At 39.9% G+C, this 26,717-nt stretch overlaps 1 protein-coding gene and 1 long non-coding RNA gene across 3 annotated transcripts in view; both read right to left on the bottom strand.

Annotated features, from left to right (window-relative positions):
- Positions 1-26,717, bottom strand: part of PAN3 (poly(A) specific ribonuclease subunit PAN3) — a 58,207-nt gene that overhangs the window by 24,240 nt on the left and 7,250 nt on the right. The window contains exons 2-5 of one of the 2 annotated variants that reach the window (XM_082220267.1): positions 23,169-23,290; positions 16,183-16,249; positions 14,492-14,562; positions 7,230-7,391 (exon numbers count right to left, since the gene is read on the bottom strand). In XM_082220267.1, the coding sequence (XP_082076393.1) occupies positions 7,230-7,391; positions 14,492-14,562; positions 16,183-16,249; positions 23,169-23,290 (422 nt within the window). The remainder of the gene's footprint in view (positions 1-7,229; positions 7,392-14,491; positions 14,563-16,182; positions 16,250-23,168; positions 23,291-26,717) is intronic. The other variant, XM_082220268.1, reaches the window with a different exon arrangement.
- Positions 5-7,223, bottom strand: LOC309531064. The gene is made up of 3 exons (XR_014219044.1): positions 4,283-7,223; positions 1,249-4,174; positions 5-785 (listed from the first exon to the last, which is right to left on the bottom strand). It is a non-coding gene; the product is annotated as an uncharacterized lncRNA (long non-coding RNA).

Here is a 26,717-nt window from a genome sequence, read left to right as displayed (position 1 = left end):
TAAAAAAAAAATTAAAACAGAGTATGTGTTAAGTGTGAAAATAGATTTGTTTACTGAATAAATTAGTGGGTTTAAAGTTAAGAACGCAAACATTTTTAGTAGGTTATTAAAAACTAACAGACATAGGCCAGGATCCAAAGAACTACAACTACCTGTAATTCCAAAAGTTGAACGGGGTTTTTAGAACTGTTGCCCCCCCCCCCCGCCTGACAATTCTCAGCATACTGCATGGCAAACCTTTCAAAACCATACAGAGTTTGTAATAAGACACGGCTTTCTGTGGCCCAAAGAAAAGAGTCTTACATTCTATGAGCTAGGTACAGGTCCCTTGACTGAAGATGTGCAGTTCCTTGAATCTTGGTCATAGGAAACCTACTTGAAATTCTGTTTCCATACAACTTCTTTCATAATCTACAAGTTTGCATTACACACTGCTCAACTATATTTTGAGGCAAGGAAACTGGGAATACTATGAGTTTATAAGTGGAATTATAAGTATCAATTATGCTAATAATGGCCAGCTCTTAGAGCAATCAATTATGCTTAAGAGAACTAGATTGTAAGCAGCTCTCAGGAAAGCTTCCTATTTTAAGTTACAAAAACTACTTTATTGGCGAAGTCATTTTAATCTCTGTTCCACATGTTTGTTTTTAAAGATGTTCATTTCCCCTTAATTCTAAGGATTTTCTACATCACATATTTTTAAACAAGCTGAAGTTGTGTTTGGGAAATTTTAATTCAAAACCTGATGCTGTCAGAAAGCTAACTGGGACAAATGACAATTTCTCAGTACAGTGGTGCCTCGCAAGACGAAAAGAATCCGTTCTGTGATTCTCTTCGTCTAGCGGTTTTTTCGTCTTGCGAAGCAAGGCCATTGAAGGATTAGCGGATTATCTGCTGATCGGATCAGCTGATAAGCGGCTTAGCGGCTTAGAAAAAGGGGGGAGGGGAAAAAACCAGCAGGAACTCGCGAGGCATTCGTCTTGCGGGGCACCACTGTACAGTGGTGCCTCGCAAGACGAAAAGAATTCGTTCCGCGAGTCTTTTCGTCTTGCGATGTTTTTCGTCTTGCGAAGCACAGTCCGTCGCAACTGCGCCTCTTCAAGTGGCTTTTAAAAAAAGCGCAAGACGTTTTCGCCTTGCAAAGCAAGCCCATAGGGAAATTTGTCTAGCGAAGCAACGCAAAAACGGAAAACCCTTTCGTCTAGCGAATTTTTCGTCTTGCGAGGCATTCGTCTTGCGGGGCACCACTGTAGAACAATCCTTGCAAGGTTGTTGAGAAGTTAAACACTGTTCTGGGCAACTTGGACCAAAGGCAGAATACAAATATAACAAGCAAACTAAATGTAAATATAACAAGCAAACTAAATTATCACAACGGTGGGGAACCTTAAGCCCCCTAAGTGTACCTGCCAGGCCTCTCAATTTGGCCCACATTCACCTGTCCATCACCTGACATCATATTCAAAAAACACCAAATTACAACCAGAAAGGAAGAATCCAGAGCACACTTAGATGGTGCTCCTGATTCTTCCTTTGCTTCTGCAGCTTCAATTCAAGGCATGGCTTCAAAGGAAGAAAGGAAGTATCAGAAAGGCATTTAGAACACACCTCTGATTCTTCCTTTTAAGTTGAATCACCTGAAGACACCAGGTGACTGACAGGTAGGGAGCCCTACCCATCTGTCAAAGTAGCCCACAAAGAGTGGGGGAATTCTGGATCCAGCCCACTGGCCAGAACCAATTCCCTTCTCCTATATTAGCATATAGCAAATAAGTGGCAAATTCTTCACTTACATTTTTGACTTTGCCCTCATTTTTTTTGGAGTTGAGAGATACTCTGCATTGATATTAATTAGTGCTATCATCCAATTAAAGACATCTTGGTTGATCATACACCTATTAAATCAATTCAGTATTCAGAACACGCAGATGCTGCCTTTCTGTTAAATGTGACAAACAGGTCTGCTTACACAAGAGAAAAACCACAATAAATCCATCACAACAGGACAAACAGGGAGAAACAGTTCCCTTAAGGCAGGTAGATATAAAATCTGCATATATTTTCATTGTCATAAAGTAATTCTGAAGAAATCACACAATTTTTAAATGATGCGTACACATTTCATAGCAAGCATCATTTCAGAACAGGCACTTCCTCCTGTGAAAGCAGAAAGCGGCAGTGCCTCTTTATCCAGTGCCTGGAATTAGTAAAGCAAAAGAAAGAATCACATGACAGATGCGGGCCAATAAACAGAAGTTCTAGGTTTAGGTGGTTCACCTGAGCCAAGAGACCTGTTCTGGATGGGCTGCACTCCCCCTAAAGGACTATGTTCCTGGTCTGTGTGTACTCCTGGGTTCAGCTTTGTCTGTGGTAAAGAGTGCCTTCCGTCAGCGCCTAAGATGGCCTGGACAGTTATGTATGCGATGGTAATATCTAGGATTAACTATGCAATGCATTGTACATACATGGGGCTGTCTTTGAAGATTGTTTGGAATATTCAGGTCCTTCACTGGTCACCAGTGACTCACCACTACCGAGAAGACCTTCATGGCTTCCAGTGAAGATGGCACCTGCAGACCACAGCTTTTGTACATTCTTGTACTGAGAACGACTACTTTTAAAAACCTGCTGCCTGAGAAATTTAGGGTATCCTTTGACCCTATCAACCAACTAAGCACCACACTTCCAACATTAAACTGTCAAAAAAGTTTGATGGGCCACTGGTTGTTCTACTGGGCTATGTAAAAGATACAATACTACCAGATGCCACGAGAAATTATAACAGATCTATTAATCATAGTATGATTAGCCATTAGTTAGCTAACAAAAGCTTATCATAATTAGAGTTAGGGAGGGGAAACAGTAAAGTGACCAAGATATAGCTAAATTGAGCATTTTTATTCATCAGCAGAATAATAAAGTTTAAAATTCACTTCACCCCTACTTGTGCTTGAGTGTATTTTAAATCTGGGGATTGTGCTCATAGATCTGTCTTACCCAATGTACTTATGTCATTTAGTATTTACTCTTTCCATTCGTGTTAAATGAGCACTATCACAATTTTTCTTTTTGATTTTTTTATATATGGTTTTTAGATTGGTGTGATAATTCTTAAATAAAGGGGGAGAGATAACCCTGCTGGGATACCAGATAGTCTGCCAAAGATACAAATGAAAGTGGTGGGAGGAAATTCAAGGTGGTTGTATTACAGCTAATGTTAAGGTCAGCCTTCACTTCCAAGGCAATTTTCCAAAGGAGAAAAAAGAGTTCTAGGTAGGACACTTGGCTTCTGAGACAAAACCAGTATTCATAAACAAGGGTTTCGTTCATAAACAAGATTTCATTTTAGTTTGATCAGGTTAATTAATTAGTGAATATCTTCTCTGGTTTTTTTATAAATTAAAAAATCGCCAAGTTGGCTGTTGATTCAATCAAGAACAAATATTTTGTTCACTATCTCTTTGATTCAAATGAATACATAGGTCCTCATTTTACATCTTTATACCATTAATAAAATCTTCAAGTAAAGGATATAAATAGAACAGATAACACAAGCATTTAAAGCCCAAATTCCCAATTTTATTTTTACTTATTTAGCAAAATATATATGCAGTGGAAGACAGGAGTGCCTGGCGTGCTCTGGTCCATGGGGTCACGAAGAGTCGGACACGACTAAACAACAACATATGCAACTTAATGAAAAATATAACGCTAAGTTGTTCACATAGTATAAAAATGCTGATTAGCCAACTGTCTTCACACATGTTAATAATTACACTACTCCCATTTCCTTTTTCCACATTGAATCATAAAATTGCAGAGTTGGAAGGGACCCTGAAGGAATCTCAACAAATACCTGAATATATTCTACATAAATCAATGTATGCACCTATCACAGCAATAAACATTCTCCCTCTTCCTTAAAACAGACATGTACACATTTTCTTCAAAGCAGACAGACATTGTTTCTCCCCTTTCTGCCAGAACTCAGGTACAAAACCTTTTCGCACAATGCAGGTTTCCTCAAACAAGCACTATGATCCTCAGGCTCTGCTTCTATTGTCAGGTCTATTACTAACATGCTCATCCCACAACACATAGCCTTAAGGCAAGCACCTTCCGTATCTTCTTAAGGTACAACATTCTCATCCTCACTGAAGATGGGCTGCAGCTGGACCAGGGAGGAGGGAGAGATACCAAATTAACAGATAACATGTTGTAGCTGGTTGCAAGTGGTTACACAGAAATGATGTGGAAGAGTCTTTTACTGTCCACAGACCTTGGGTTCTTCATTCATGGTCTAGAAGGATAAATTCAAATTGCTTTTCTAGAATTGCATTATAGTTTAAGGAAGCAACAAAAGGGAAAAACTCAAAGCTGTAACTGTTCAGGAGCAAACTAGTACATTCACAAATTCCAACTAAGGGTCACAACATACTTCTTTAGATGGAAGAGTAAACGATTTCCCAAACAAGGGCCAAATCTGTCATCATGTACACATCTGAATGCTTAATTGAAATGAGACTCTAAAATACAGGAAAAAACTGAAATATCCTGGAAGTGTTTTTCTGAATTTCTCAAGATTCAACAAAGAATGTTACGGTGCCTTGAAGGCCAAGAGATTGTGGCGTCATAACAGACTAACACAACTACACTTCTGGAATTTGCTTGGTCCTTTTTAACTTTAGTACATGTTAGGTTTATGCTAACAAATTATTTAAATTTACAGAGCAGCAAGAAACCATGTGTCTTATTACAAACTCTGCTTGATCAAAACCTAGTTAATGGCACATGCATGAACTTTTTAACTGCCCTTAGGAAACACCAAGTTATGGTCCTTTCTAGAATAGTTTATATTGAGAAGAGATCACCAAGGATAGATAAAAAACTCAAAACACAATGGTCACAATGTGACCCCGTTATGCCTCAGATCATGACTTTTATGTCTCATTTACAGAATAAGGCCAAAATGTATTATAACAAACATCATAAACATCAGCTTTGCCACCTCACTAAGATTCTCAGAATCCCAGTATGAGGCTACTTTCAGTATCAGAATCCTCGGGAGGTTTACAGACTGGCCACAAATCAACCACCTCTACAATATAGTGAAATTAATTAGAAGTATGACAATTAAAAGAGCTCAGTAGCATGAGACAGTGGGCTGGATTCTCATCCACTGGCTGCAGATCTTGCAATCCACACAATGTGCACACACCCTTTCCTGGCTCATTTGTGCTGCAGATAAGGAGCATGGAGGTGAACATGAGGAAGAGGACGGGCAAGCTAGGCCACCTAGTGTAGTCTAAATGGCTGTAAGAGCCATATCAGCTTGAGATTCTCGTAAGTCAAATCATTCTTGCATTGGGGGGCCTTTTATCCCCACTTCTATACTGAAACAGCACTGCTGCTATGCTGATGCTGAAGCCTGGTCCTTTGGCAATGGCTCTGGCTTCTAACAATGAGACCCTACATCTTTGTTTCACAAGCAGCAATGGAAGCATGTTAAGGGACCAACATGTATAAACAGAGGTTTGCAGAATGTACAGGCCAAATCTACAATTACTGCAGATGTTGCTGCAAGTGGCATATTATACCACAACGCAGCGATTTAATGCTGTAGATTCCATTAAATCATACATGATGTGCAAGAACCGAAGTACAACATTCATACAAACAAAGCAAATGTGCTTAGTTTATATACATCAATCTGGCTCTTTTCAATATTCATAAACCTAGCAACTGAAAACAGTTGTGAAATTCTCTCAGGCAAACTTACTCTTTTTGGGGGTGCGGGGAGCACACAACGTTGAGCTCTTCAGTGGAATAGAGAAGTAAAATTTCCATGGTTTACATAAAAGCAGCAGAGAATGTGGTGTTCATATATTAAAATAACCAAGGTTGCAATCTGTGTGTGTATATAGGTGTGTGTGCGCGCGCATACGCAGTGAGAAACACAAGTTGCTAGACGGGGGGGGGGGGATGCAAACTTGAACAGGCCACATTTTTCTACAAAACCTTTCAGTTCGGCAACCTACTTAGCACATGCATTGTGACTTCTCTATATAATATACAATATGGAATGCTGCAAACCATTCTTCCTTCTTGGATACCCAAATTCAACTACTGACAAACACCACCACCACAACAGCAACACTAAATTAATCAGCTTGAGTTCCTTCTCTCTCTCTTTGTATGACTTTTCCGATGTGAAACCAAAGACACACTTAACTTCAAATCACAGTTTAACTGAAATCAGGTCATTCTAACCCTAAGATCAGCCAAAGCAAACACTGAGTAAGTCAAGTCCTAAAGGGGAAAACATCCTCTGTAAAGCCTCTGACTTGTGCAACAATATAGCCTACAAGCCACATTAACTACCTGGCACTACACAAGAAAACTATTAGTATGATTTATACAAAGAACAGTAAAAATGCTATTGTTCCCATGTACAGCGGAAGCAAACAAGAATAGTAAGACATTGGGGGGGGGGATTCACTGGGTGACCATTCTTCCCAGTCTCATGCTAATTCTGTGAACTACTCCTGTCTCAGTCTGTTTTTAACTTAGAGGTTGAGTGTGCCTCTCTATTCCACTGGAACACTTACCCATCTAGAGCCTCAACACAACATATAGCACTAATGCCCATTGAAAGTCCCTAGGGTGCTAATCACAGGGCAGAAAGTGCCAGAGATCTATTCCTACTCATAGTAATGTCAAAGATAACCAAAGGCAATTAAAGTCACTAGATGCTGAGTGAGTTTCTTCTGTGGGCTAGGATAAAGAGTACAAATAAGATAACATAGTTTTGCACTACGATTGCTCTCTGAAACATCTGCGGTTCTCCAGATGTTGATGGACTCTCAACTTTTCACAGCCCAGCCAGCACAGCCTATGTTTAGCGATAGCAGGAGCTGCAGTCTAGCAACATCTGGAGGGTCTAAATACTGTTCAAATTATTTCAGCTATTTCAAAGAAAATAAGTTTCAACTTCTAAGGTGTTTTCTTTAAATATATTACTCTTGCCACCCAAACTAGATGATGCAGAACATTAGTTGAGAAGTATGTAGTTTATTAGATAGTCACTTTTGTTGTCATTTGTACATTTGACCTGTGAAGATTTCGGCCAAATTTCGGCCCATCATATGTATCTAACTTCAGCATTTTTGAAAAAATAAAAATAGTAGCCAAAATTAATTAAAGTGACTAGAAAAAAGTAATTTTACCTGTAAATTGTTTTCTGTGACTCTGTTCCACCAAACCATATTGATGGGTACTCCTGTTTTACACCTGTCAGCCAAGCAGCCAATAGTGTTCTTTGATTTTCTTGCCTTTGATCCCACCGGAACTATTCTCTCCTCCAGCATCCCCAGTCGATACTTCCTTGGCTATGGAAAAGAAGGAAAAAAACCAGGGCACTCCCAACATCCCTTAGTCTGAAACTCAAACTAGAACTAGATGACAACATATATTTGGTTTGATTGGTGGAATAGGAAACAATTTGCAAGTAAAATTTCTGACTCTGGTCATTTGACTTGCTGTGGCTTGGAAAAGGAAGTTGAGAGGAGTCAACAAGCAAAAATAGTTTGGAGTGGGTCCCAGTTGGTGCCCTTGCATTTAACTGAGGAACTTTTGATCCTGCAGATAGACACCCCTACTAATGTAAAAGAAAGGGAGGCATTTTTTCCCATTCCTCCCCCCCCCCACAGCACCCATAAAACATCAGTGCCAGAGAGATGGGGGACACTCCAGAACAGGGCGGCATGGGGAGCAGTAGGAAGACAGTATCACTCTCCCTCCACTTCCCAATTGGGGACACCAATTAGATTCCACCTTGACTCGCAGTGCAATCCTGTGCATATTTACTCAGAAATACCGTAAGTCCCACGGAATTTAATAGGACTCACTCCCAGGAAAATCCAATAGGATTGCAGAACAAGCTGGTCCTAATATTTCTGACATTTCATTAGAAAAGTCACATCTATATCACTTCAAATAAACTAAGACTTGTTTGAAATATGTAGTGCCAAGTCAAACTAAAAGCTTTGCCTGCTACATACCTCCAACCAGGATACTATATTCTGACACCTGAATTTATGAACAGATTCCAGAGGACAGAAAGGACTGGGCTTGGAAATAATGGGTTGTAAACGAACAAATATAGGCAGAGTAAGTCCAGTGAAATCAGTAGACTTGACTAACTTAAGCCCAGTAAGTTCAGTGGGTCTACTCTGAGTAAGATTTCATTAAATACAATCCAACTGTTCAAAAGAGAAACCTTGGAAGTTCTGGCATAAATGTCTCAAAAGGAGATAATTTTTCCTTGAAATGTTGTCCAGGTCAAGTTAACATAGTAAAGGTACCCCTGCCCGAATGGGCCAGTCTTGACAGACTCTGGGGTTTGTGCGCCCATCTCACATCTATTGGCCGGGGGCCAGCGCTGTCCGCAGACACTTCCGGGTCACGTGGCCAGCGTGACAACGCTGCTCTGGCGAGCCAGAGCCGCACACGGAACGCCGTTTACCTTCCCGCTGGTAAGCGGTACCTATTTATCTACTTGCCCCCGGGGGTGCTTTCGAACTGCTAGGTGGGCAGGCGCTGGGACCGAGCAGCGGGAGCGCACCCCGCCGCGGGGATTCGAACCGCCGACCTTTCGATCGGCAAGCCCTAGGCGCTGAGGCTTTAGCCCACAGCGCCACCCGCGTCCCTAAAGTTAACATATTTAGTCGCAAAGAGCTGCTTACAAAGAAAGGCATATAATCTCTTATTACAACTGTTTTTACTGGTGCACACAGGTGATAATGAAATACTTGTATTTTTAAGCTCTGAAGGTGTACATTCAAACCCCAGATGTGTTTATAAAAGTAAGGTATCATCTTGCCTATCAAAGTAAATATGAAGTAATAAAAGTAATTCCAAGAACAGTAATTACTCAACAATTCAGAAAAACACACACAATACGCTCTCAAAGGTTTACTATGAAATGCAACTGTCCTTATTTACAAGCTGTATCCTTACTGACAGTTAAGAAAGCCCTGCTGAGTTTTCAGACAGTATAAAATTATAAACTCTGAGCTGTATATAATAAGCACGCACTTACTTAATGACCCATAAACTCATGTCACTAAAGAAGCTTCCTGCTCATCAAAATAAGTATTCAGTAAGCTACAGCAGAAGTCAGACATTGGGTTAAAGCTGGCCCTAAGGTGCAGTGCCTACTACTAAATGCAGCAATAAAGTTTTCTAGCAGATAACTTTTAAGAAATTGAAGCTGAACAGCTGGTTTACTGTCCATTGCTCAGTTAAGTGGTTCATCAAGAAAATTAGCTGGATACAGATGTACTGCTTGCTCCTCCAGTATATATTCCATTCAAAATACCCATGGAAAATTCTTGTCTTACAATTATTCTAAACCAGGGGTGTCTTCCCCACATGCTCCAATGAAGCTGGCGTACAACTACCCATACAATATACTTGCAGTGTAGTTATCCTAGGATGGACCCATGATAAAATTACTTCTCATTATTTTTTTACAGGAACCGATTGGAAGCAGACCTTAGCTTACGCTCCTCATTGAAGACATATTAATTCCAAAACAGATCTCATGGATGCTTGAATCCAATATATACTTGTTTAGTTCACCTCTCCCCACACAGAGAATCATAGAATTGTAGAGTTGGAAAGGACGCCAAGGGTCATCTAGTCCAACGCCCTGTAATGCAGCAAACTCAACTAAAGCATCCATGGTAGATGGCCACCCAATCTCTGCATGAACAACCCATTGTAAAATCTCAGAAGTGTGCTGCACAAAGTTCAATATCTACAAAGATAATTAAAAAACCATCAAGAGGTAAGAACATTACCCAGAGCAAAAAGATATGAAATTGTTTTCTGAATATTTAAATAAGGTCAGAAGACAACACCCACAGGAATATTAAACTAATAATGAAATTTCATCCAACCTGTTCTAAATGGGGTTTTCCCCGAAACATTGAAATCACCATTGCTTATATGACAAACGTGTGCATATGAAGCATGTTGACTGCAACAGTTCATTTTCAAAAAACAGAAGATAGATTTTTAAATATATATATACACACTTTCGTGCAAATAAAACAAGTGAACGCCAAAAGAAATCGTATCTACATATGTCAAGCTAAACTTAAAGAACATGACTAAATTGGACAAGAAACCATGCCTTTAACAATACCTAATGTATGTGTCCAACTAGTTTTATGCAGATCTTGATAAGAGTTTAGGTTACCAGCTATGCAAGCAGTTAAGCAGCAATTCAGATCTCCTGAAGATTTTTTTCCATAAAGCCAACTCTCTTCAAAGCAAGGACTCAATTATATATGTCTCTTCCAAGGCTCAATCAATTTTTAGTCAGTAGTAGCTCGAAAAGAACTGCCTAACTCTTTCCCTGCTACTTATTTTTCAGCTCAAAATCACTGCATCCAGAGCTGCATATCCATCTGAAAAGGGAAACACACCCTGAGAGGGCAATTTAGATCTGAAAAACAGGAAAATGCGTGGATGTGGTAGCTCATACCTCCCCCTTGCAATATCTGGATGCATTTATTACTCAACCAAGAACAATAGCCTAACCTGATTAAATGTAGATTTGGCAAGATTGAGACTGGGAACTGAGTGTCCAGTTGCATGGATCCTTTCACATTACGGTCACCTGTTTCTTGGTTTTGTCCCAACAGTGACTAATGGTTTTAGAAACAGATAAAATGAGAAACTGGATTTGCCTTGGGTCTGGCAATTTCAGCGTAGTCCATATTTATTCAGTAACAAGTATGTATCAATGCAAGATGGATTAACCTCATTGGCTATGATTAAGCTGGAAGCCCAAAAACTGTAGAAAAACCAATACTCAGCTTAAACTGGATAAAGTGCTAACATGGCCCAATTTAGCAACCTTCATGGTTAATAACTAAACAACCAACAACAGCACTGGATAAGTAGTGCTAATATTGTGACCTTGTTCTCACAAGAAATAGGTGATGGGGTAAAATGTGCCTGGTCTTGGGGTTGACATGACTGAACACGTTTCCAAAAACAGTCCTACATGTATGTCAAGGGGGGATAGAACTCTAATATGCTTGTGTTACCTATATTCTGGGGTACATGATACAGCCTTCTCATAAAATCGGCATATATACAATTGAAAAGAGGAAGCAGTAAAACACCAACGTGAAAAAGGGGAAACATCCTGATCAACTCTTGATTAGTTACTAATCCATGCTATGGTGTTATGCTGCTCAGCATTTGGCAATATGAGACACTGGAGTGGGGGCGATTCACTCAAGAGTTGCAAAACCTGGAACGGTTTTAGCTATCACTGTCTTATATCTTATACAGCTATGGCCCCAATGTTTGAGAATAATTGAAAATGTGAAGATAAATATTAGAAGTCAGAGAAAAGAGTTAAATTCTGGTAGATTTTTAAGTATAGAGTTAAATTTTAACTCTTAGGCTATGCCACATATTTCATTTTAACTGATGGAACGATAGATTAAAGTTGCCTCTCTCACCATTCTTTAAAAGACCACATTTTTAAAATGTTGAGACACAAATTGCAAAGTCAAAAATGCAAATTCAATTTCACAACACATCCTTAGTGACCAGTATTTCCTCCATCTGCAACGTAACTGAAGACGTAACAGGTTGAACAACCAAAATCCTGGCTTTTGTTATGCTGCACCTAGAAAACTCAATGAAGCTATAATGCATACCAGTCATTAGCAATAATTAAAAGGATGGGAATGGCTACAATATAATGTCCTTTTTTCTTGTGTGTGTATCCCACATGTCACACACTTAAGCACAATTTGTAGCTACCTTTGTACCAAAACTGAGCATTCTTACCACTAATCTGGCTGTACATGAGTGAGACAGAAGGGACTAGAAGACAAATAGCACAATCCTGTGACCCAATCCCTCAATCATGAGTAAAGGCGCACAGGCAGCTGAAGCCATTAACTAAGAAACTTGAATGCCATCCTTCCACAAAAACCTTGGCTGCTGTGAAACCGCAGACCAGAAAGACAACTTAAAGTAACTTCAATATACATGCTAGTCTCAAACTACAAAGATAACCGGAAAAGCAGAATGTTATTGCAGTGATGTTATAAATCTCAAATAGCCCTTTTAAAATAAAAATGAAAATGTCTTTTTGCCTCTTTTATAGCACCAAGACCCACCACTACTGCTATAAAGAATGCTAATTCCATGACTGTAGGCTTTATTTGCCCAGCTTTTAGGACACAAGAGATTCAAGCAAAATCCATCCAAAATGTTTCCACAAGGAAAGAAGACGCTTTTTACAGAAAAGCTTCTCAGATCTTAAAAAAAATTCAGGCCTTCCAAACCACAACAGTGCACCCTAATTGCTCAGAACAGCAAATTTCTCCTACAAAATTAAAACAAGTGTAACAGAACAAAAACTGCAATGCACTTAACACTTGAGTCTTCTATATGCACCACAGAGGGGCTTAACAATCAAAACTTCCTATATTCTACTGGCTTAAATGTAAGTGCACAACATTAACAGGCAGCTAATTACAGCGCAAGATTTAGGATGGTACGTGCAGCTCTCCTACACAGGAAAGCCGAGCCAGGAGGACGCAAAACTATGGCATACTGCACTTTAGAGGATGTGCAGAACGGAAACCAAGATGGGGGAGGGTGCCAAATTATGTCCTTACTTATGGTGCCATATTACCAAAGTCCACCCCTGCTAATTATCCCCGTTGTTTCAGTGGCAGCAGATCTTAGTATAACATTCTGACAGTTAACTGTTCATAAATCCCTGTTATTTAAATCGCTGACAACCTAACGCCCTAATCTTGAAATGTATTACCCAGAAGCTATTTTGTGAATGAAGTAAATGGTGCAATGCTTGTGTGGGAGTATATTGTTCAGGGTCCCCAAACTGGCTTTGTACATTCAGTGGCAATTATCCAACCACCTCCTTGAGTGTGTGAGGCTGTTGATGGGCTTGCAATAAGGCCAGGAGTCAAAACCTCATTTGTATGAGTCAGCACCACTACCTAGGGATGTACACACAGTCATCATGACTTGCACATCACAGTGACTTTTATTTGAGCAATGGCAATTATCCAAGCAAATGTGTATTTCTCTCTTGGAAGGATTTATTTATGCAAACTATGCCTTCACATACTTTTAGATGGGATGAAAACCCTGTTAGTGGTCTTGTGTGTTCCCTTAAGTTATAATAAAGCTATCACCATCTGCACAGACACACTTGCCTTTCCCCTCCATATGTCTTTGCTAAAAATCAAACTTGTTTTTGTAATGCTTCAAAAACCTGAAAAATTATATATACACAGATAGGACAGTGGGGCATTAAAACAAACTACTGCCTGTATCAACCCAAAGAACAAGAAGCCCAAAAGTCACTTCGGTTTGTGACAGCAGTCAAATTATTTGTTATTCTCTATTCAGCCAATAAAAATCTTCTGCTAATTGTACTGTTAAACGTTGGTTCCCTTGAGAATGAACCATTTTTTTTAACACTGTACTTTAATATATTACAGCCGAAAAGAGTAAGGGAAAAGGTGCTTAGGGACCAATCAGTTTTGGCCAATGTCCCAGACTTTGTCAAACCTTGCCTAGGAAAGACAAAAAAGTCTTAACTCATATATTTTTTGTAATGTGAAGTCTTGAGATCAGAAGTCTTCAATATCAACAAAGAACAGCATTCATTTAATGAAGTAGCACATAAAAGATTGTTACTTGGGGAAGCAATAAAAAGGACATGGCATAATATTAAATTGTAAATGTTGGTTTCTTATTGCAATTTTCACAAGCAAAGAAAAGCTAACTAACCTTGAAAATTTTACAACAGAAACCTCCAGAAGTTCAATAAAGGGAAAGTGACTGCTTTGATAAGCTGGGGGACATTTAATTTTTAAATTCTCTGCAGGGGTAGAGTAAAAGCTACTCAGTCTATGGTTTACAGATTTTTCATGGCTCTATGTAATGTGACTACTGCAGGAAGTTTTCTCCTTAAACAGCGGATTTATCAAGAGTTGTTTGGAATAAAGGTTGATAGACACCTATTTGAAGATGTTGTCTTTACCACAAATTGCAATAGAACCAGGGCTTTGATTCAGCCGGAACTCAGTTCCGGCACCTCTCAGGTGAGTGCCATTGCCATTATAAGAGAACAAGGGAGGCATTCATGGTGAGTTCCGACACCTCTTTTTCTAAAAAAAACTGCACTGAATAGAACATTGTGGAAAGGCATTGCTTGTATTGTGAGGGGAAGGATCAAGTTAGAGTGCACTGATCTGGACAATTACAAGAAATTGTGTAAATGAACTGAAATGCATGCCCAGAAATGTGCATTACATATGGCCATATATCTAATTGATGCTACTCTGTAAGCTATCAGTTGCTGTATGTAATAAAGCAAGTGGCTCTTTTGTTATCTAGAAACTCTGGCAATACCTACTTTTCTCCTTTGAGATAAGCTGAGGGCAGCAAAGTCGTTGAACAAGGATGAACCAGGTGAAGTAAGAGAATCTGGAAAAAAAGGTTACAAAACACATACAGATATAAAATCATAATATATTTTAAATATAATATAATAACATTGTTAGTGTTTGAAATCTGCAAAGTAGAGCCAGAAAATAATTTGGCATGTGCCTAAGGAACTGTGCCTGTTCAGTAGAATTAACTTTCCCCCTCTGTTAACAATCACTATGCCCTGTAAAACTGTGGTGCTTATCAGTTTCTTTGGATTTTGGGCTTTGGATGCAAGGGCTAGTTTAGGAGATTACTTGTATAGAGGCTATGTTTTATCAATATCAGCATTTAAGTCCTATTGAAATCAGAAGTTAACTTAGCATTGGCATATGTTAATTAATTCACAATTGTGTGTGCTTTAAGTTGAAGTTTCTCAACTACCAGATAATTCTGCATGATGTCCTCTGCAATCTTAAGCTCTCAAAATTAATGTACACATCCCTTAAAATCTTCCTTCTTTACTTATAAGTGACTCCCATATGGAAAAGCACAACTGAAGGTTCCTAGCACTGATGGTAGGAATTGTTAGAAAAGTTAGCATGTAAATTCATATAGCTACTTGATGGCACATGTTTCCCATGGACAGGTGCTTAAAGGATTACAGACAGAACTGGCTACACCTATAACATAAACACTTGCATAGGTGATTATTATATTTCATTAAAATACAAACAGATTATAAGGGATGCCCATGACTACAATAGTCTGCCTCCTAAATTATTTTAATGAAATGCCCAGGGGGAAAGGAATATTGGATTGATTGATTGATTGATTGATTCATCCAAAGATCACAGGGTGGTTCACAACGTAAAAATACAAAATGATAACACAAAGTACATAATAAAACAGAAACAAACTAATAAACCCCCTCCCACAAATACATTTAAAAGGCCATAGAATGGTAATCAGCCAAAGCACTGGTTGCAGAGAATATATGTAATATATGAAATGTAGGCACCAGGTAAGCCTCCCAAGGGAGAGCATTCCACAAATGGGGAGACACCACAGAAAAGGCTCTCTCTTGTGCTGCCATCCTCCATACATCATATACAGCTGGGCCTAAACCCCAACGGAGATGAATCTAGAAAAGATGGTTACAAGAACCAAAATAGCTTTCCATTTTCAACCAAAGTGGATGACTGTTTAGGAAATATGTCTTGCTTGAAAGCAGATTTACTATGTGGCTCTAAAATGTAATATATGAAGGTAGGGCCTATGCTCTTAACTACAGCAATTTCTCCGTGCATGCCCAAGCCCTCAGGTTTATCTCAAGTAACTCTTTGAATACTGGCCAAAGACTGCTCCCAATAATTTTGTTCAAATATTTTATCTGCCTTTTTTTTAAATATCACATGTTGCACAGTAACATATGGAAAGCAAGCAAACAAAATGGTGATTATAAGCATTAATGATAATTAAAACTGAGCTCATTTGTTGAAAGAGGCAGGATACAAACACTTTAAATAAAATCAAGATAAGAATCTAAAGATATTGCAACCACATTAAAGATCGAAAGCTTTGCCCCCATAAAAATAGCTTAACAAATATTGCTAAATATTAACATAAACATATTGTTAAATATTAAATATTTTTTTGTTAAGAAAGTCAACTTTTTACCGTGGCCTGCATAGGGCTTGGCACTGTCATTAAGAAGGCTAGGGGAACTGCTGCTATTTGTCATCCTCTGCAGAAAAAGAAAAAGAAAAATTGCATGGTGAATACAACAATAGGGATCATGTGCAGTTTTAGCCCATACACTGAAAATGGATGAATAAATATATGGTTAAATATAATGCTAATCAAAGTGTTAGCTTTCTGTGACTCCACAAATTGGTGTGTCCAAATAAAAAGCTATAGGAAGCATTTAGTTACTAGTTAAAACATTTAATATAAAGTCATACCAAGTAAACACTGATTTTCATTTAGCCAAGAACATTGTGTAAACATCGAGTTGGATCCAGAGTTTCCGTTCCACAGATGTGACTCTAAACTAAGAGAAGCTCGTGCTGGAGGAGGGGAAGGTTTTGCTAATTCTTGCTTCCAATTCTGGAGGATCCCCTAATTTACTGAAGAGGTTTTTCAGGGGTCACAGGGAGGAGGAGGAATAAGTGAAAATTGCCTAAACAAATCCCATGTATCAGTAGACAGATATGTATCCTAAACTTCCCTGAATCCATTACAAGTACAGGCAACAACCGATATACAGTGGTACCCCAGGTTACAGACGCTTCAGGCTACAGACTCCGCTAACCCAGAAATAGTACCTCAGGTTAAGAACTTTACAGTGGTGCCTCGCAAGACGAAAATAATCCGTTCCGCGAGTCTCTTCGTCTAGCGGTTTTTTCGTCTTGCAAAGCAACCCTATTAGCGGATTAGCGCTATTAGCGGTTTAGTGGCTATTAAAGGCTTAGCGGCTAAAAGGCTATTAGCAGCTTAGCGGCTTAGAAAAAGGGGGGGAGCAGGAAAAAATCGGAACACTCACAAGACGTTTTCGTCTTGCGAAGCAAGCCCATAGGGAAATTCGTCTTGCGAAGCAGCTCAAAAACGGAAAACCCCTTCGTCTAGCGGATTTTCCGTCTTGCGAGGCATTCGACTTGCGGGGCACCATTGTACCTCAGGATGAGAACAGAAATCGCATGGTGGTGGCGCGGCAGCAGTGGGAGGCCCCATTAGCTAAAGTGGTACCTCAGGTTAAGAACAGTTTCAGGTTAAGAACGGACCTCCGGAACGAATTAAGTTCTTAACCCGAGGTACCACTGTACAGGTGTTCAATATGTGCGCAACCTCACATGCAAGCATCACAGTAACCTGGAAGTGGCTGGAAAAGGGGGTGAAGTGGAGGTGGGGGCGGAAGAGGCCAAGCAGGCTTATGCAGGCTATACCGTTGTGCGTGATTAATCGGAACGCATCCCCCACACAAATCAGGGGTTGCTTGTACCCAGATAAAAAGAAGACAGGTTCAACAGAAGGCCAAGTGAGACTCCTGAAATTGTGTTGGGGGTATGTGTTACTTTCTATTGAGCCAAGGGCACTCCCTTATCAAAACAGAGTTGAAAAATGGGGCCTAGAATCCTAATGAAAGTAGATCTGGACTTTAAGAGCGTTAGAACTCTTTGGGACTATCAGAGTAAAAGACAAGTGTGTTCACCACTAGTCAGCATATACTGTGAAAAAAAAATCTGCATCAAAAAACTAAACCACAAACCCTTTTCTTAACTTCCATACAGACACCGCTCACTTCCATGTTGATCCTTCTGAATTTGTATGATTCAGGATGCAACACACTGTTGCTATGGATCCAAATAGGTCATAATGGCCTATTTAGATTTCAGGCTAAAAACAATAAAACCTCAAAAAATGCCCATCATTCAGATGCTACAGGCAAAATATAAGATCCAACATTTAAGGGGTCTTATTTTCTCTAAAACAACTTTCTACACATATAGCTCTCATTAAGTTTAACAGTTTTATCCAATCAACACAGAGCCAAAAAAGTACCAATTAGCAATTTCTCAAATCATTGGTCCTTGAACAGAGCTATGTTTATTCTGCAATTCTATGCTGATAAAGCAATGCAGTTTTTTTTTAAAGAAAAAGCAAGTTATTGTTTCTTTGGCTCAAAAAGGCTTGAAAATATGTAGAAAATGACTGGTATAATCCACAGGTGAAGAGCTGAATCAGAGTTCCAGTGGGCAATGGGACTTCAATATACATGTGTTTCCCACTCCCCAATTACCTAAAAATATTCAAAATAACCAGTATGTGAAAATTAGTTAATTCACAGAGTTTATAGATTACAATATAGATTATCCTTGCAGACAATGTAAATAAAGGAAGACCCAAACGATTCTTCCTCAACTTTGGAAGGCTTGCTGTAACATTTAAGACAGCCAGGGAGCTAGTTGGATTGTTAGATGACAAAACAGAAGCTAAGGGAGAACAGGGTGATTACAGAGAAGCTTATATCTTTGCATCAGCCTTCACTGCTGAAAATGCTTGACTGATACCCATGCCTGAACCTATCTTTTCAGGGCTAACATCTGAAGAATTGAATCAAACAGAGGTGAAGTTCTACAGCTAACTGACAAATACTAAATGCATCACCAGACAGCTTTCATGAAGCATAAGGATATCAACAGTTACTAGCTGATGACTAGGTTCTATCTCCACTGTTGGAGGCATAATGTCAGTTGCTGAGAATCACAAGCGTGGAGAGAGTTGTTCTCCTCAGGTCCAGCTTTCAGACTTTCCACAGGCATCCTCTTGGCCCCTGTGATAACAGGATGCTGGACTAGATGGGCTGCTGGGCCTGATCCAGCTCACTCTTCTAATGTTCATACACCCTACTGCTCAAGGACTCATCTATGTGAACATTGCTGATATCCTAACAAAAGTTCACAATGAGGCAGGAAAATCAACCTTCTTACTGGAAAACTGGGAAATGGCCATCATAAAGCAGCTAAAAAAACTGAGACAGGAGAAGTCAACACATTTCAGGACAGTTAGCTTAGATTCTAGGTAAATTGATAGAAAGAATCAAAGTAGAATTATTTCTCATAGAGAAGAACAACCCTTGTGAAAAAGAATCAGGGTGGTTTCAGCAAATATATGTTTTACCAACTACTTTTCTTGCAGAAGTTTACACACACATTCCAAAATATCAAACATTTTTTTGACATCTGCCTTGGTACCTTAGGGTACAGGGTGAGTAATGATGATGATGATGATGTTTCAACTACTACTACTGTACGATACTTCCTTATCCTGCCCACCCCACCTTGCATGCAGACTCAGGGTCTGAAAGTGCCTTCTTATGCAATAGGACCAGGCTGCTATTCCATAACATCAGATTATTATTTGAAATGCAGACACTATCAGCAGTCATTAGGTGACCATAGAAAAAGGCATGTTACGGAACAAGCCACATTAGAGACATGAGATATGTCATGTGAAAATGAGATAGGTCATATGAAAGAGCAAATTATTTCAAGGATGCAAATCTTTCTGGGGTTCACTCTTCGGTAGAGGAAAAAGTCATAATTTCTCCTATTCAGTATTATTAAGCAGTCAAATCTAAATAAAATTATTGCAAAGACTACTTAAAATTAAGACTTCTAAAATGCTTAAATCTTGGGAGTACAGTAGGCACTTGTAAAAACGTCAACTGACTTTGGGATGCATTATCCAGAAGTCTCAACGTGGCGTACAGTATGTCTCATTTTTGACTCTACAAAGCCAAAAAAACTTGCAAAACCCACACAAGACCAACCTCCCAGTATCTTTCAATTTCACACCTCAATTTCACACCCAAGCACATCCTACCTGCAGACTCTTTCACAGCACACCCAATATTTTGCTTCTCCGGAAACAGTGGCCTCTCTTTCCCCTGCGTTCTTAGTCTTGTATCCCTTAGTCCGAGAGGTGAATTCTTACTTTGCCACTCATTCTCAGAAATAGTAAGATCTCACCTGGGAGCATTGCCTGCCACTACCACATAAGTAGGACCCACTCTCACTATGGGTCATGGCTCCGCTGCTGTCTTTCTTCCCCTACCCATCATCCTGTAATCTATGACAGAAAACTCACACCAGTCCCTTTTCAGCTACAAAACAGTATTACCTATCAATTAAGTGGCCTTACACTCCCAAATAAGTCACCAAATGGTCAGTGTTATGGGCACATAAATCCAATATAAAATCTGCATTCCAACTGAGATAATCTAAAATTACTGCTACACACTACAGATTGCTTATGCCAATTCAACTAACGAAATTACTGACATTAGTACTGAATTGACAATCACCTACTTTATATTATCTTTCTATTCAAACACAGTAAGCTGTGATATCAGATTTCTAGCCCTCGCTGTATTTAACCATACAGGGCAAACAATCTAGGTAGAGAGTGAACAAATATTTTAGAGAACAAAATTCTGAAAATTCAGTCTGCACAGAAACATGAAATTAAGAACAAAATTACACAAAACACAAAACATTTGCCCTGATGCAACCTTAATGCAAAGCAGATCCACCAAGTAGCAACAAGCAAGAAAGCATGAAGTAATTAGCCAGTCAGCATACATTTGTCTCAGAAATCAGACCAATGGTGAATCTGCAACCTCACTGATGTTACTGGGTAGATCTATGAACCAACGTCAGAGCTAGTGACATAGTACACCCTAGAGACTTTATCACAGGTCTGTTAAAAAGCTGCGAGTCTCTGCTGCTAAAGGACAAATCTGTCTGAATAACAAGGCAAAAAGCTATCTGAATAAACCAAAGTCATATTGGGAATCTTTGTGTCAGCAACGTAACAACCTACTTTCCTCATATTAGCAGAGGGAAGCAGTGATGTGATGGGAGGAAGAAATGGCTTTAGTTAAATGGATGATCCAAGATGATTTAGCCAGCCTCAGGATGTAGTGTGGTACCAGTTTTGTAACATCAAACTCCAAAAATTGTGTTTTTACTTGATGCAGTATATCCTTCTGTGTACTTTTTATGAACTGACTCCCTATTCTAAATCCTCAATGCAACTGTATTTACCTCTCCTTTCAGAGGATTTCATGTCCCCTTCTTTAGGGTATGTCCGCACTGGCAGTCATCATTTCTCATTTCATTTTTATCTGTCACTGTCCTTTCACAAGTCTTTCCGCATTTCCTGTACACATGTACACCCTGCCCCTGGAACTGAAGGCTTTTGTGTGTGTGTGTGTTTTTTACAAGTTTTCAGGGATAAACACTGGAAATGCACAACTGCACTAGTGCACCTTCAAACCCACATCTTATTTGCGTGGATGGAAAACTAATGCTATTCTAGGCTGCATCATCAACAGAAGTATACTGTCCATGTCAAGGGAAGTAAGAGTACCACTCTATTCTGCCTTGATCAGACCACACCTGGAATACTGTGTCCAATTCTGGGCACCTCAATTTAAGAATAATATTGACAAGCAGGAATGGGTGCAGAGGAGGGCAATCAAGATGATCAAGGGTCTGGGAACCAAGCCTTATGAAGAATGTTTGAGGGAGCTGGGTATGTTTAGCCTGAGAAGAGATATGATAGTTATCTTCAAATATAAAGTGTTGTCATACGCCTGATGGAGCAAGCTTCTTTTCTCCTGCACTGGAGGGTAGGGTCTGAACCAATGGATTCAAGTTACACGAAAGGAGATTCCGACTAAACATCAGGAAGAACTTTCAAACAGTAAGAGCTGTTCAACAGTGGAAGGGACTCCCCTCGGGAGGTTGTAGACTCTCCTTCCTTGGAGGTTTTTAAGCAGAGGTTGGATGGCCATCTGTCCTGGATGCTTTAGTTGAGATGCCTGCATTGCTGTGGGATGGACTAGATGACCCTCAGGGTCCCTTTACAATTCTATGATAGGAGCAGGGAGAACTAAAAGCCAGGTTTAATATTTTTTATTAAAAAATAGGTAAGTTTAACAAGCTGCTTGAAGGATGGGTGCAATGCCATAAATGCTTAGTTGGAATGTGTGGGGTGTGTGTGTGTTATATGCAGGAAAAGGAAAATTTACAGAAAATGAGACGACAAAGGCTTTAGTCCAGACCAAACACACCCAAGCCCCCCACTGTTTAATTCCTTACAAGATTATGCACATGCTCACACATATATAAAAGTAATGTGAATACTGATAGATTCTGAGATGCAACATGAACTGTGCCTTCCCCTACCACAAATAAGTAGCAAATTGATATTTAAAACTGTTGATCTGGATAAACCCTTGCACTCCATCTCTTGCTGCCTCTCCAATGTTTGCAATATGCTAGAATGGATGGGTATAGCTAGAAGCAGTGTGAGCCAAGATAAGTGCCAACTCCCTTCAAAAAACAAAACTATCCAAAGCTGTAAAGACTCAAACCAGATGGTGCCTACATGATTACACAAAAAATTCTTACAGAAACTTATCTCTAACCACTACACAGCAGACTGTCAAACGTCCAGCACTTATTATCCCTATGTACCACCAGACAACAAGACAATTTCTTTGTGGGACGGATGTACTCCTAAGTTAGAGAACTAGCACTTTTGCAGATCTGCTCAAGGGCAGAAATAAAAGCCCAGACTGAACCAGATGGAAAGTGTGTGTCATTTGCACTCTGGGAAACAAATAAAACGGCCCCAAAACTAAGCAACCTACAAGGCCTTTTTCAATTACTATGTCTCCTTTCCCAACCCTCTGCATACAGAGTGATCATAAACCAGTATCTGGCTTGAGAATTCCCTCATTGGGCACTGTACTTCTCCCATCTCCTAAATGAAGGAGATTCCATGATGAAACTCACATAGGATCTCCTACTGGAGCCACTTCCTCTTACATGCACTTCCTCATACATGCAGTTAGGGATAGGAGGGGAGATATTCTGCAAACTCAACATCTGCATTGGGCTCCTAGAAACACTGTGTTGATTCCTAGATTGGTTGGAAGAGTTGATTTACTGCTGCTCCATGTGAAGTAATAAAATACAGCAATCCAGAGAAATCTAAAATTAGCAGAAAACTGCTAGAAGTAAACTTATTTGCTGCAGAAATATTTTTAATCCTTGGTACATTTTAACCTAGCTGCTTACCAAATGAAATATTACCTGCATCATAGGATACTTTGCTTCAGCAGGACTTCCAAACCCATTAACTCCGATGAAGCTGGTGCTGAAGTAGGAGTCTGTAAGACTAGCTTCAGCCAGGGCACCTCCATCCATGCCTGCAACTAAGAAAAAGAATAATCATTTAAAACTATCAGCTTTGCAGACCCTTCCCTGACGTAAAAAGGTTTTACTTCTCAGAATCAGCCCTTTCCTTAAAAGAGTGACCCTAATGGTGCTGTGAAGCTTACTTTTTTTGTTGTAATGATCTCTATGTGATCTTTTATATGTGTAGTGTAATGTAATGTTTTTACTTCTGCCTGCCTAAATACACACACACAAACACTTCTGTGAAACAGGAAGAAGCTGCTGTGGTAGGTCACTAAATAAGGACGACTACTTTGCAATTTCTCACCAACTTGAGAGTGAAAAGCAGCCCTGCTGGGCAAGATACGAATGACAAAATGCCCTACCACAACAATAGTTATATGCACAGGTAACACTGTGCTGGGTTTTGTTTAGCAAAATGTTCAGCCTGAACATATGCCTCTTTCACACACACACACACACACACACACACACACACACACACACCTCAGCATCAATATTGCCTTAACCAGGTGAAGGAACACATGTGCAAACCTGCCACCTCCATATCTCAGCCCTATGTGTAGTCCAGGGCTACTTGTCCCTACGGCAGCAGGGACAAGTAGAAATGAATAAGCAAAACAAGGGCTGGAAAACCATGCACCATGTAACTGGTGGTGCATATAAATTTAAGTAAAGGGTCAGAAATGTGTTTAAGGGGCTCAAGTAGAAATGCACTTTTTACCACGTATTGAAAAAGTAGAAATGTTAATTTTAACTACTAAGCACAGCAAATGAAAGTGAGAAAGAGCTAACGGCAGGATGTACAGAAGAGATAATGTTCAGGAAATACCTGCTACTGAAGGTACCTGCTGAAGTGCTGTTGAAGAAGTAGGTTTTAAAGAAAGAAAGGGAGACAGATGAGACAATGGAGCTTGTTTTGGAGTAGTACAGCAAAAGGCAACAGCAGGAGAAGGAAACAAAGAGCCTGTTCAGGTGTTATCCCAGTCTCACTCATCACCAAGATTCATTATCCTGGGTAAGGAGAACATGTGTTAAAATACCCATAGGCTCTGCCAGTTGAGATACCAGTTTCTGGATGTGGGGGAGGAGTTATGGTGAGGACCATTTGAACCCATAACCTTCTCTTAATCTCATGACAAAGATGGCAGAACAACCTAACAGGCCCAAAGAGGGATTAAACAACAGATGTTATGTTCTTATTAAGAAGCCCTACTTGAATCTTTAGTTAATGAAATTGTTGGCTCCATCACTTTTAGCATAAGTGAAGTCTGTAACCATCTAGATTGAAAAAAATTAATGTTCAGTTCTGTAGAAAGGTTACATCACACTTTTTAAAAAAAAAACTGAACCGGTAGAGCTGTGAAATCTAGTGAAAGTGCACCAGACACAATTTTCAGGGGTTTTTTAACAACAACTTAATATTTTCAGCACATCAGTTTTCAAGCTGAGTAGAGCATGAAAAAAATTAACAAAATCTTGTTACTTACAATCTGCGCTCAAAATCTGCATTAATAAATAGGAGAGCATATATAACTAGAGGAAATTGTTTTTAGTTTAGCAGGGACAGTGTTGGTTATGTGGAGCTTACGGCTGACCTATTTCTGCTAGAAACCTCAACCATATGTTTGTATCAAGAGCATTATTTGTGTTCCTCAGCACTGTGCTAACTCCCTACATTGAGCAAGAATGCTGCATCTTATGTTCTTTGCCCCACCAATATGACTGTGAAAACAAAGCTCTTCAATATATCTTATTTTACAAATAACCAGAGCCTGTGTTAGAGGACAGTTGACAATTATTACTTTTAGATGCCTTAAATTAAAATCACTTCAACAGCATAAGGCATATATCAGTTATAGCCTTTTGAAAAAAGAAACAATGGGGAAGCATTTTCTCCTAAATGCTAAACGATTGTGTATGTCACCCAATCCTAAAAGCACAAGACAACTAATATGCTTATACGGATAGGCAACTGAATACATAAAACAAAATAGGCAGTAATTTTAAGTAGCTTCCTATTGGCTTAGTTCCAGCCCCCTAGAAAATATACCGTATTTTTTGCCCTATTGGACGCTCCGGCCCATAGGACGCACCTAGATTTGGGGGGGGGGAATAAAGGGGTAAAAAATTATTCCCCCCCCACAGGCGCGGGTGCCAGAGCGATGCCGAAGGTGCGTGCAGCTTTGGCATCGCTCTGGGAGCTTGCGGGGCTGGGGGCGGGGGAAGCCCGAGCTTCCCCCGACCCCAGCCCCCAGAACAGGTCCCAGAGCGATGCCGAAGCTGCATGCAGCTTCGGCATCGCTCTGGCTGCGCGCCTGGGAACGCAAGCAGCTCTGCGCAACCTTTGGGAGCCCGGCGCAGCTTCGCGCCGGGCTCCGGAGGGTTGCGCGGAGCTGCGCCGAGCCCGGGAGCGCAGAGCTTCCTGAAGCCTGGGGAGCAAGAGGGGTCAGTGCGCACCGACCCCTCTCGCTCTCCAGGCTTCAGCGAAAGCCTGTATTTGCCCGATAGGACGCACACACATTTCCCCTTCATTTTTGGAGGGGGAAAAGTGCGTCCTATAGGGCGAAAAATACGGTATTCTGCTGTTTAAAAAAATCTACAGACATTGGCTTTGGTGAAATGCTGGGGAAACAGTTCCATCACTGTGGGCAGCCACTGAGCAAGTCCTCTATGTGTCCTTACCATTCAAACATGGGTAACATATGGCAATGTTAAATGAGCAAGAGTGGTAAGTGCTATATATTAAACAAGATCAATCTATACTACCAGTAACCTGGAAAATGAATTTATCTAAAAGAAAGCTAGTAAACCTCCAAATGCTGAGAATTCTCATATTTTGGTAGTCAAAAGCCCACACCAACTGGCCTTAAGCCAGCGGTCTTGAGCTATTTCAGTCTTGGGACAAATGTAAGATGGAATTCATTTCTTTCTTTCTTTTTACAATAATGTATGTACATGCACATGCACATACCTTCTTTTCTGCTTCTTTTCATATCCTCCTTTGTCTCTCAGACAACTATGCATTCACCACTAGAACATCTATCTCAGACAGCAGAGTGGGGGTAAATTTTGAAGTTCAGGACCTCATTATGGCTAGCCCCACAGTCGCACTCCCAAGGAGAGTCCAAAGAGCACAGGAAACTGTGTTGTGCCTTTATTAAACTGGTTCCCAAATTCCACTCCCACATAGGCTTCTTGAAAATTGGTGATGGTCTTGGAGGACCACTTAAAGGTTTTCTGCCTATTTTAGCAACTGTAATGCACCGTGCTAGATGCTTGAATTTTTAACTGTAATGTTACACACCCCAGATAATCTGAATAAAGCTCACTGACCACTACATTATTATATTACGCACCTAGTTTCCTGGGAACCAAAGTAAACTATGTAACTCAGCAATGCTTCTTTCTAACTGCATAGAGTCAACATGTTAAACCATTTAA

This window comes from Podarcis vaucheri, assembly GCF_965113315.1.
Source record: "Podarcis vaucheri genome assembly, chromosome: 4".
Taxonomy (NCBI): domain Eukaryota; kingdom Metazoa; phylum Chordata; class Lepidosauria; order Squamata; family Lacertidae; genus Podarcis; species Podarcis vaucheri.
The sequence above is the reverse complement of the archived record's forward strand: the minus strand, read 5'-3'. Positions and strand labels throughout refer to the sequence as shown.